This window comes from Falco naumanni, chromosome 7 (assembly GCF_017639655.2).
Source record: "Falco naumanni isolate bFalNau1 chromosome 7, bFalNau1.pat, whole genome shotgun sequence".
NCBI lineage: Eukaryota > Metazoa > Chordata > Aves > Falconiformes > Falconidae > Falco > Falco naumanni.
The window spans coordinates 70,113,425-70,126,511 of record NC_054060.1 but is presented as its reverse complement, the minus strand read 5'-3'; the positions used below and the strand labels follow the sequence as shown (position 1 = coordinate 70,126,511).

The 13,087-nt window shown below is 46.4% G+C and overlaps 1 protein-coding gene across 3 annotated transcripts in view; it reads right to left on the bottom strand.

Annotated features, from left to right (window-relative positions):
- The window catches only part of LRP4 (LDL receptor related protein 4), an 83,465-nt gene extending 70,378 nt beyond the window's left edge, over positions 1 to 13,087 (bottom strand). For all 3 annotated transcript variants that reach the window (XM_040601563.1, XM_040601564.1, XM_040601565.1), the window contains exon 1: positions 12,921 to 13,087. In XM_040601563.1, coding sequence (XP_040457497.1) covers positions 12,921 to 13,005 — 85 coding nt within the window. In that variant the 5' untranslated portion in view covers positions 13,006 to 13,087. The remainder of the gene's footprint in view (positions 1 to 12,920) is intronic.

Below are 13,087 nucleotides of genomic sequence, written 5' to 3'. Positions count from 1 at the left end.
CCACGTAGATCTTCCCCTTCAGCCTGCCACATATTCATTCAGGGAGAACGGGAATGGCCATTTGGGCAGGTGATGTTTCCAAACAGCTAGCTCCATCTTCCTTTGACTAACCAGGCATTAGCATTGCCATTTCTGCATCAACTCTGGAGAAGGGTGGGATTATGCCTCCTTTTGTGTCCATACCCAGGCCAGGCTCGACACACACACCACTGCATCAGCGGAGAGGGGTGGGGAAAGCAAGCAGAATTTCGATCCAGATTCTGCGAGTAAGGGTCTAGCAAAGAGGGTTTTTTTTGACATCAGCCATTTAAAAGGCAAGATGAAGGAAGAAGAGTCAACACACTACAGCAAGAGGATAAAGCTTTTCATGTTTAGATTGACAATTTCTCTGGCAACAACTCAGAACATGAGCCTGCGTTAGCCCAAGCAAAACAGCACAGTAGGTCTTTGCTTCCAGTCGTAATGAATAGAAGCTTCCACCACAACGGGCACCACCGACGTACTGCAACCGCTGCAACATCTACAGGTTGATCTTTCACCACACTTTGAAGCTAATACAGCATTAAGACTGTGTAAAACAAGTACAATACAATAAAAAGGCCTATGCTTTCACGAGCCATAGAAACTAAATCTTGGGCTTGAATTCTCACCTTCCCCTGTTTTCAGGGAAAGCTCTTCCAAATTACCATTAAGGCAAAGTGAAGTAGTAGCAAGCCAGTGCCAAAAAAAGGTTGGTCTTGCTTCCCTCCATCCTTCCATCAGCTCTATACCGATCAGCTCACTGCAAAGCAACTCTCTTCTTTGCTTGCCAACACCACACAACCCACTGGTTTCACCATTTTGCAGGTCAGTTCTGCACCAGATCAATCCAGCAGGCATACACACAGACTTACCAAAGGGATAAGGGGCAAGGCTGCTCTTGTGAGGCATCCCACACTTACACTGGATTAGGTACAACAAGAAACCACATCCTGTGGGTCAAGGAAGCCCTGCAGCTAGAGGCCAAGCCACAAATATTGCGAGCAGAGAAAAATCCTCAGCAGTGACAACATCCTAGCACCCCCACGAAAAAAAAAAAAAAAAAAAAAATCCCTCTCTCAGAGGGATACCAAATTTACTGAAAGCAAAAGGCAGCAGGAACAAAAATTTCCCTCATTCTGATATCCCACACCACGGGCTTTATATTACTCTAAAAGTGTATTTTGAAGACAATGTTTCTCATAAAGGAAGACTATATTAAACCTTACTCCAAATCAGTAACATGCCCTTTGAAGTCATTTGCAGTTACATTCCTAATGTCACCTAAAGCAAGCCACATCCCCACTGGCCAGCCCATCGTTTAATCGTTCCAAGCAGCATATTTAATTTACAAAGCTTAAACCGGAGGAGAGGACTACGTTGATAGAGATGAAGAAATAGAGGAGAGGAAAAATGCAATTCATGATCCATAAGTTATTTCTTCTAGTGCCCTTGCAAGAGCCATGGATCTGCAGGAAGGCAAGTGGGTGATAATTAGGGACAGTTGGAACATTGTTTATTTCCTACTAGCAAAAGCAGCAGTTCAGGCCTCGAAGGATAAATCAAATTTCTTAACCAGATGGAACACATTTCATTTTCAAACATCAACCATACAACAATGGACCACAGAAAGGAAGGAGCCAATTCACAACAGCAACAAGAAAACAAAATTACCAGAGATTTTAGAGATGAGTTCTCATCAAAATCTGCACTTACAAAGAGCCTCATGTTGCATCAGAACTTGCACCACATCCCACCACAGTCAATTCAAAGACACTTTTATTGGCAAAACAAGCTCTGCAAGTGTTACCCACATGTAAGAGACGGCACACTTGAGTTTCTCCCAGAAGTGGATTCAACATATGAAGCGCCTGCCTCCACATAGGTTTCAACAGAGAAGGCTACATGGCATGGAATTCAACAATAGAAATTAAAATATTCCAAGGAACAATGTTTTATTTCTAGTAAGGTAGGTGTTTACTTGCTCTCTCTAATCTTCTTCTATATTTTACTCAAAAGATTAGGAGATTTCCTTCTCAGTCTCTCCCTTCACTTCTCTTTCCCAAGCATTTACCATTTGATTTATGATGTTCTCCTGTATCCAACTCGAAGTTGCACGTTTCAGTATTTGGTAGGAGTCTGACTTGATTTTGCACATTTCATTTGGTACTGATCTGCCAGCATAACAACTTTGCACAATAACTTGTGGCAGTCTACTTGGCTAGGAGGTTTGGACGACTTTTTGTTGTTACAGAAACCTGTGCTCTGGTTTAGATTCAGACTAGTTTCTCAAACAGATGGATTTTGGATTAAGTTATTTGCTTCATTAGCCTCCAATGGAGTGCCAAATCCCACAAACAATGTTTTCATAGGAATGGACAGCATTTTCATTTGGTTTCAGTCTATGGTTCTCTAGTACTTTTAGGTGGAGACAGCTTTTGCTGCTTTGGCTGAGACAGCACTGAAACCGTCTTTTTATGCAAAGATCAGCAACGGAAATCCTTCAAGTTCTACCCTGTAGCCATCACTACATAAGATTTAATTCTGTGTTCACACGTCTGAAAATAAAAAAGTTACCTTCCCTTTGGTTACAATGTAAGAACATACAGAGCTCTGGAGTTCATTCTCGTGGGAGTCAAATATTTAATTTTTCATCAAATAGTATAGCAGGAAAATCTCCACTGTAATCAGTCCTCACGGTTTGAGTAGTTGAAGTGTGTCTTACTTGCTAGGGCCACTACATAGCTAGCACATCCACACTGGCACAGAGCCTTAGGCACGGGAGGGCTCCTGAGGGTGGTTAGTGCAGGGGTGTAGAGGGACCTTGCTGCATGCCCACCTCAACCCAGCTCCATCCTGCAAGCAAATAATTCTCTCTTTATAGTTACTGTCAGCCACTCCCCTTCTGCTTGTCTCTAAAGGGCACGGAGCCCATACGGCACATACCTTAAAGATTGTGGTATGCAGCCCACGAGGTCAGACAAGCCGGCTCCCTTGGCAGTCTGGTCTTCAGTGGCGTAACTCCGATGGCCCTCTTTTTGCACAACACTTTAACAGGCAGTTTTAGCATCGCCATCACATTTATTTTAAGATCTCGACATACAAGATGCAGAGCACGTTGTTATGACATTGTTCAAGAAAGAGCCCCAAACAAACCTCGATATCACTCCATGTCTTTCCCAGATCAACCTGCAGGACCGATGCACTGCAGTACATCAGCTAGCAAACGTAGGTGTTTTGGCAGCTGTCCCAGTCACTTAATCGGAAGCCTGAGCTCAGAGGCTGTTTCGCCTCAGCGGGTAAGTCAAGATGTACATACCAAAGATGTCATCTCTGCCTCCCTCCCTTCCTTGCTCAAAGGCTTCTGTCTGAGTACTGTTTATTTTTATCCTACAATTGATGGATTGCACATAAGTTTAATTTGCCCTGTATCTCCCATTAGTTCTATATTGTAACTGTGTTAGATTTGGCCTCGCATAACCGATGAAGCTAAACAGGGGGGGTTGCCAAGTGTTTAAAGTAGACACGTGCCTGCCACCCCCTCCTCCCTGTCAGTCTGTTCTAAAGCATCTGCAGCACAAAAATTGCTCATGGGTCATTTCTCAGAAAGTAATAATCCAAGCTTCTATTCTTCAGCATACCTATTTCTGTCATCAAGTTTGCTTCTCCAGCACAACCACCCAACAAAAAATTACTAGAGTATCACAGGACTTAGCCCTTTTTTTTTTCCTTCTTCTTTTTTTACTTTTTTTTGACATTCCTTTCCAGCTTAAATGTTTGCTCCCAGACTTACAGAGACTTGTAGATGAAGAACTAACCATAACAAGCAAGAAGGGAAGTAAAAAAAAACCAATCAAACAAACCAAAACAAAAAACCCCAAACATGTTCTAGGGACAGCTGACAGGAAAACTTAACCTAAGGAATTATCCGATTTTGTTCTAGTCTGGAATTTGCAGTAAGAGCAACAGAAGATTACAGCTCCCATCTTCCAGTTCACAGGAGGCAGGTCACAAAAAAGAGGAACCTTAGAGAAACAACAGGCTTCTCCTGTGTGTGGATGAGCCGCTTCAGGCCAAAAGAGTTTGTAGTGGAAGTCTGCAGAAAGCTGGGATCAACAGGGTTGGCTGCTCTTCCCTGCTTGGGTACTGGTACCAACTGCCAAAGATGACAAATCTGCCCTTCCAGGAGAACTGAAGCACAGACAAGTGATCCACCTGCTCCACAGACAACAAGAACCCTGGGCCTGGAAAAAAAACCAGCAAACCAACAAACACCCAAAAGGCCTAAAGGCCTTCTGTTATTTAAGGTAATGCTGACTGCAGGCCAGAATTCTTCCTTACACTCAAAAATGCAGTGAACAAAGGCCTGTAGAGGGTGTCGGTTCATGAGCAGAGACAGTTCAAACTGGAACAACGCATGAGGTTACCACCCTTGTGGGAGACATCTTAACTGCCCAGGAATCGTCTTTACTGCCCGGGAATCGGCTGTTCAGAAGTCAACACCCTCCAGCCCCTGCAGCTGCCGTTTCTGGTAGGGGGAAGAAGTCAGACCCAGGGGCAGCCTTCCCTACGGCCTCAGCAAAGATGGCAAAGGACTGCAACCTCACCAACCAGCCCAATTCAGTCCTTCCCTGTTCCCCAGTCAATGCCCAGGAAAAATCCCTTCACCACTTTGACTCCGCATGGACACAGCTCTCAAGTCAACCTGCTCTTTAACTTGGGTCTCCCACATCATGCTAAGATTTAGACACTGAACATTTCTGTTTGAGACCCATGACAAAAAAGCAGATGGTCCACCAGCAGTGAATATCCTCTCCTGCTTCTTGGCTATTAAAGGCTCCAGAATGGCAACCTCCAATCTACCTCCCTTTCCCAGGCCACAAATCTCCGGTTTCCTCTCACAGCCAGACCCATTATGTTTTCCCTCATGCTAATAGGTACTGTGCTGATCAAGGCCCTTTTAAAAAGGCAGCACAAATTAGGGGCATGTCCTCCAGCCATGAGAAACTCAACTCAGGCTTTTCAAGAGTAACAGGCTTCAAAAAAATCAGTGAGAACACCACCATCTCCGAGGCCTCAAAAACCTCATTTCCTAAATCTGTCAAGCCTTAAGAAGTTGCAAATCCTGACTCACAAAGAAAGGACAGCAGTAAAGCTGGCTTCCTCTTAACAAATGCCATTTTAATTCAGAGAATTATCCCACCTCCTGGTTCATCATCAGGAGCTCGGAACAGAAGCAGGAAATTACAGTCCTTAGACTTCTCATTTTTTCCCCTGCCCTCAGAGTTGCAAAGAAAGGATTTGATTATTCAGCAGCTACAGAAATTCAGAACTAAAATTGGGTGGGAGCACAAAGGGGAAAAAAGAAAAAAAATGAAGGTGTGTATTTTATTCTAATCCTAGATCCCATGAGACACAGTTCTGCTACACTGAACGGCTGCACCTTGAGGCAAGAACCTCTCCCAGACACTACCAGCTGTCACCAAGTCAAATGAACTGACAGAGCTGGAGATTCAGGCTAAAGGAGCAGAGTGCTTATTTCCCTCTAACCTTCCTGCATAGTCACACAATGCTTCTTATGAGCCTTTCAGAGAAGGAAGCCGAGAACATCACATGCTCGTGTTTTAACAGTTCTCCCTAGTGACTTCACATAGCAATTCTTAATGGAGAAGAGGAAGAGAAGTAGCCTCTTTATCCAGGAATGGTGTTATTTTCTGCCACCAGTCTTGTTGCTTCTCTACTCAGACTCCTTTCCAAACCCAGAGTAATCTCTTATTCTTACTACACGCCTTTTTCCAGGCAATCGTCTCCCACCTCCTAGCTTCTCTCCAACTCTGCCCTTCCATTTCATACAGTTTTCCAGACAGGGCTCTCCTCCAAAACATCTTCCTAGACATCCCACTCAAAACCCCTTCTGGCTGTATGCGGTCCCAAGCCTGACAGGCCCCATATTCCACTGCTGCAGACAGCTCCGTCACTACCTCTATCTTGTGAGCTTGCCATCTCAGCACTATGCCAATATCAGTCTCCCTTTCCACCTCTGCCCCTATTGCTGAGCTCCTGATCCTTCATCAAATCATCCCAGTACGCCAGGGACTCTACTGTCGAGGGTCCCTGGCAAGTTGTCGCATCCTCCTTTAGAGCATTACTAACATGTCTTGCCCTGCCTCAGCAGTTAAGTTCTGCTCAATGCTCATCTTCACTTTCAAGATTTCCATCTTCTATAGTACCTAATTAACACCTCTTTCTGCCATCAGATCCCATATAATTACTCCACTTGGATCTCCTTACACGGTTCTTCCATTCCTTTGCCAGCTCAGGTCCTTGGCTCTCATTTCCAAAATACCTATCTTTGCTTCTGCTAATATCTGTACTCCTGTATCCCCTTTCCTTCTTCTCATAGTTTACACTACTCTTGCATCTGCTTCCTCATACTTATTTCTGCAGTTACCAGCTTTCAGGAGTCTCTGATGCCAACTCGTACCCAAAAAGCCCTCTCTACCCTTGTTCTAAGAAGTGATTAGAATGAAAAACTTTCAGAAGCTTTTCCCATTAAACCAAAGCTAAAGGAAATGTAATTAGAAAGGTATGCTATTTTAATATTTGACCTTATCTATCCCACTAGAATTATCACATCCCTGATGCTTATCAGATGTCAGATGTCCAATTTAGACTATAAACCCTTTGGGGCAAACATAGCCTCTTCCTCCACATTACAGAGCCACAGCACTTAGACGAATCCTTAAAGTAAGAAAAACACCTCAGAAATTCAAAGAACTTGGTTTTGCCAAGAGCAGAGCCACTCCATACACTGAGACTTTGGAATGACCAGAGAAGTTAAAAGTATTCACTCCCTGAAACTTTGAAAGGCAAGAATAGGGCATCCTCACCCCTAACAGAATGTCTGAGAAGAGAAGACCTGGGTACAGACCGCACTGAAAAAGTTTTCCCATGGTATCTCTACCCCCTCCTGCCTCAAGTCTCCAAAGTCATCACTTATCCTCTCGGAAACAGCAAGAAAGTCACTTCTTTTTCCCTTCCCTCTCCAGAAGGAACACAGCAGAAATAAACTTCAAATGATAAATTACGCACCACTTTTGTGTGGCTGCCTCCTGGCCAGGCAGGAAATTTTTCTCCCAAAATCTTTTGTTTCCAGCTTTGATCCCAGTGTTGGATCGGCTCGGTTCAGCACTCCCTCGGCATGGAGGTGAAGGGAGAGCTGACAGGCCAAGTTTGGGCTTACTGCAAGTCACAGTCAGATCTTCCATTAGCCTTCTCCCCTCCCCCTTCGCCTTCCCAACTGGAACTCTCCTTGAGTTTGAAAAGATCCTATTAAACATTTTCCAGAGGGCCTTACAGAGGATACATTATTTTGATGGATGCTGGGACTAAAGGAGGAGGATTTCTAAGTACAGTGAAATAATGGAGTTTGTTCTAATGGATTTAAGAGATGCCCGGGGGCACCAAGTAAGTTCCTTCTCTGCAAATCAAAAACACAGAAGACCAGAAAATGGAGCCGAACAACTAAACGCCAGGAAGCGGGGAAATCGGGCTCTATTTAACTGCTGCTCTTGGTTACAGCCAACTTCAGGCTGCTTGGAAAAACAGCACACACACACATCACTGGCACAAACTTAACAGGAGAAAACAAAGAGACAACAGGGGTCAAACTGGGGGTGGCAAGTAGGAGAAGGATGCAAGGCTGGGTCCCCACCCCCTACCAGAGAGTCGGATCAATTATCCTTGAATACTAACAAGATTTCTGATTAAAGAACTGCTGCTATGCAATAGAAACAGAAAGCTCCAGCAGCTGGGAGGGGCTGTCAGGCAGTAACAAAGGGACACAGAAGACTATGCCCCGCTAGGGCAAACGGAGGAAGTCACCATGCTGGTAGCCAGGAGAGAGGTCTCCCCTGCCTAGAGTTTTAAGAACGTCTCACTGGAGTTAAATTTACCAGCTGGAGTAAAACTTCACCTTGACACTACAGAATACGGGGTCTGATTTCAGGCAAACACATTCTCTACTAGAAGCTTTGCGGGACAACATTTCTTTAAAATGCCTCATCGCTACAGTACAGGGAGGTAAATTCTATTCTCATCCCAACCCATTCAGGGGAAAAATCTGGTGCTTCTTAGTTTCATGTACCTCAACATCAGAAAGTTGTTATTAACATACAACAGCTTGAGGAACAAGAGCCTGCACGGCCTTCAGTCATACACGTTCTGACAAAACTGCAGTCTGCAGTACAAACGTTGAATATGCATATACAATACTGTCCATTAATCTTCATGGTTTATGACTTGCTGACTGGTGGCTAAAACCAGAAAAACCTAATGACCTAAGAAGAACCTCATGAAAAACAAAAGCTTCTGTTATTACTTTTCGCAACCCAAAGCTGTACTGACATTAAGCATCCTGCTATAGGCAGTGTATCTCATACCACCGGAATCGGGCTCCCAACTGTTCAATCCCCTTACTTCTTCTATTTTAAACAACAAACGTAATTCCTTGATATGAAGAGTTTCAGTCATCCACAATTTAGCAAGGCAAAAGCCCACAAACATCAGTTCTGGTTGATGTTAATAAAGTCTTTATGAAAACTTATTTTGCTGCCCTTACATAGTGAGTCTCCTTTCATCTAGGCTCACAGCAGCAGAGTTCTGCTCCTCGCAGAAACACTGACTGCGGCTCAAGACTCTCCGAGATTAAATACACAGGCTAGAATACTTCAGCCTTTACCAGCCAGTTCTGCGTAACAGAGGCAAAAAAATGCCCAGAAAGCTGAACACAAACTCACCCACAACAGGATGGCAGCCAAATACTCCCAAGGTGACAGTCCCAGAGTGACTACTCATACAGCATGAATAACCCACAAGCCCCTGGATCCACGCAGTTACTATCTTTAGTACAGGGGAATGGAAATCTACAGCGAAGACTATATAGGAAGAAGAGATGCAAGATGTGTTACAGTGCCCAGTCTTCATGCCGTAAAGACAACAAAAGCCCATAAAAAGAATAATGCCTAATGTAACAGCCATGGCCAAGAACCACAGGCACTACAGACGCAAAGGCAAGAACCCAACCATCAAGCATATTGGATTCATGGATGACAACTACAATTAGCGTTCTCTGCCATGATCTGTGTGAAGCACAGACAGCCACTAAATACAGTATGCCAATTAATGGAGTGGGTTTCCTGTATGCCAGAGCTGCAGCTCTGGATGTTGTATCGGCCAAAGCCAGATATCTTGAAAGATGTTCAATTTAAGTATGCATGCATGTGCGTATATATCACCTTACTAAGTAAACCCCTTCAAGATAACATCACAAATAGGTGCAAATAACAGAGAAGAGAAATAGTGTCCACTTTCCTTACACATTTCTTTTAACAACGCTTCACTTACCAAGTCACCCTTTCCAATGGAAAGCCAGTAAAATTTCTGTGGTTTTATGACTCTTTTGATCATCAGTGAGAGAAATAGAAGTATTATTAAAAAGAGAAATAGCCAGAAGTAATGAGCAGCAGAGGAATTCAACGAAGGTGTAGGACGTGCGCTTTTTAAACCTATTTTAAAACCCTGACTGGTTTTCAAGATAACATCTCTTTATCAGCTTTTATAAGTGTTATGAAGCATATATGCTATTGTGTTCAATGGTAAGTTGCATTCTAGGGCAAATGGAGTTGGCCTTGGGCAAGACAATTTCTACTTCACTTCCCACATTTACAAAACAAGGATAATATTTGCCTATTTCACAAGAGTGCAGGAAGATTCAAGAGGACTATCAGACTACAGATCATTCTCATAGAATGAATGTTTTAATTATTTTTTAAATGTTAACTTCACCAGTCTGGGGAACTACAGGTTTCTAGGAGTAAAAACATAATATAAACCACTTCAATTTCTTTTTCTGGTTAACATAAGAACAAGTACCGCCTTCTGGTTTGACCTACAAACAACTGGATCAGGTTTATATCCAACCGCTTTATCTTCTGTAACTTCAGTGAACACAAAGTAGCCAAACACCTCCAAGTTTGCTGAATGCTATTTTATGGTCCACATAAACAGAATATCCCTCTTCAAGGTTCACTCGACACTGTGGAAATGCAAGCACTTTAAGCACCTATTAATTTGGTTGCTAAATACACCCACACTCCCAGGATGCAAGAAGGGATTCTCTCTTGCAGAAAACAGTGCTAAAGCACTCAACTGGAAGCTTTTGGAAAGAGAAGATAAAAAAATTTGCTTATCTACACTACATAAATGAAACAATAATGTTAACTTCATACTGGAAGACTTATGCTTTATGCTTTTCCACTAATTCTACCATGTTTTCAGTTGACACAGAATTGTTAAGCAAAACAAACCCAAACAAAATAAAATGAAACAAAAACCCCAACACCACCACTTTGTGGTGTCAGCCTCCTGCAGCATCTTACTCTTCATTCTAGAAGAGTGGGGATGTTACTCCGTGCCATCATCACTTTGACAACAAGGAACAGTCGAGGTAATTCAGGGTGATCGTGAGATTTGTGAATATCATCCAGCCTGACCCACAGTAAAGCCAGGCCCCCTCAACACATAACATTATCAGCTCCAAGCTGACAACACGAAAACGGGGCTTTGCACTTGGCTGAGAGCTGCAGAAGCAATGCAGTGCCAAGCACAGGTAACGGAGATCACTGTTCCCACTGCAAACTACTACAGAGGTATCACGTTAGGTTTGTGACTCTAATATGTAGTCAAGATGTTCAGAGAGTGAAACTCTGACATTAGCCATATATTTTTCTGGCAGAGCTCCAGGAGCCAGAAGGGCAAGCACATCACCCAGACAGGTTCTGTGACATTCTGTATTTATACTACCACAGCTCATCATTAACATCAGGGCCGCCTTCATCACTGCTCACCAGCAGTGCATGGCATTAGCTTTAAATTCTCTCTGTATACCCCTTTTTACCTGCAAGGCGCTTTGCCAAGAGCTCAAGATACTTGCAGACCTTTTTTTTTTTTGGCACAGACTTTTCCAGCTTTAACTGCCACTATCCATCAAAAGAGGGTCAAAGGTTGATCCTGCACACTTGTTTGCTTTACCTGCTCACGTACTGAGGCACAGTGGTAAACAACCACACGTTTCTAACAGTTTACCTGTTTGGCATTGAGAGTTCTGTGGCTGTGAATGCTTTTATGACAGTCAGAAGTACCTGCAGGGATGGTGTACAGCTTAAGGGACAGCGACAAGAAATTTCTAGCTAAGGGGAAGAACACTGACTCACCACAAACTCTGGCATCTGCTCCGACACCTCCATGCTGACATGTCCTGTATTTTCTTGCTTCAAAGAGGAAAAAAATTCCTCGGGTACTGTGTTGTCATTGCAAAACGTATCTTCCCATGAAGGGAAGAGGATGCTCGCCTCTGGAAGCAGCTGGCACACCCAATCATAAACTCACATTCATTTGACAAGAGGATATAGGAAAGTGCCCTGATGGGCAAACTACTTGAAAGAGAGACAAACTGCCATAAAAAGTGTCCTGGAGACATCAAGGCACAACCACCTACGAGCAAACCTGCACTTTACAATCAGACATCCCCCACAGGGCTGTTAACAGCCCAGACACATTAACGAGGAGCACCTGGGTAACGGCCAAAATAAAACACATCCAGATCTGCACCTACACTAAGATCTCGGTTTTAGATCCTTCTCGCTCCTAGACTGCAGGCTAAGTATCTGTGTGGCACTTGGGAACTTAAAGAGCACTTCTGGTTCACTAAAAAGCAGATTTTCTGATACACAGAACTGCAGCCGTCTGCTCTGCCACTCCAAGCTGGTTTAGCACCTTCTTCAAAGCTGCCTGCAATTAGGATTCTTGTTAGAAGAGAAATAATATTACTTGAAACCCAAACTCCATGCGATTGCGCCCTAGGGGCAATACTTGCCGAACGATGGAGGTCAGCAGCCCCACTGCAAATGCTTCCTGTAATTTCAGAGTAGCACGGGAGAAAACGGATGGGTGAAATTATACAGCAGCTGCCATGGGAGCGGAGGGAGAGCAGTGAGGTGCGTGTCTCCTCTCCGCACCCCTCCCCCAAAAGCCTGCCAACTCTCTATAAACAATTCCGCGCAGCGTCCCGATGTTTGCCCCTCCACCGGGCGCACTCGCCAAATAAAGCGTTACCGCACAAGACGAAGAACCAGCAATTGCTTTTCAGTTGATAGAGCAACCACAAAGCTTCCAAGTTTCCACCGGCGGGACTTCGCAGAGCTGCCGCCCCGCTCGCCCGGCCGGCGGCCGAGCCCCTGCCTCCCTCGCCGCTGCCCCGGGTGCCGCTGCTGCCCCGGCCCCGCTCCGCCAGGCGCGGCGCCGGCCCCGCCGAGGCAGGCAGGTAGCCGGGGGCCGCGCCGCGCAGCCGGGCTGTACCTTTAAGGGGCCCGTGGCGGCGGTGCGCGGCTGCATTCCTGCTGCGGAGCGGCGGCTGTCCCGACACGCCGGGCACGGCAGCCTCCGAGGCAACCTGCGCGCCCGCCCCGCCGCTCGCCCGCCCCGCGGGAACAAAGCCCGCGCCCGCCGCCAAACTTCCGCGGGGCGCAGCGGCCGCGTGGGCGGCGGGGGCTCCCGGCGGCCCGGCCAGGGCAGCGCCCCCCGCACCCCCGGGACCCCCGCGCCCGGCCTGCCGCGGGACCCCGCCGGCCACGGGCCGCCGCGCCGAGGCGCGGGGGAGGCGAGAGCCCGGACGGGGTGCGGACAAAGCGCGGCGGGGCAGGGCAGGACAGGGCGCCCCAGCCGCGGGGGCGCGGGCAGGTGAGCGGCACGGCGGAGCCAGGGCTCCCCGCCCCGGGCCGCGCTCCCTGGGGCCGGCGGCCGGGCCCCCTCCCGGGGCAGGGGGTGCCGCGGTAGCCGCTTACCTCTGGCGCGGAGCAGCGCTCCCAGCAGCAGCAGCAGGAGCTGCGGAGGCGCGGGCAGGCGGCAGCCCCCGCCGCGCCGCCTCATGGTGGCAGCGCCCGGGCCGCCCGCAGCCGCGTCCCGAGCTCCCCCTGCGCCCAAGCACCCCGACGCGGCCGCCGCTCGCTCC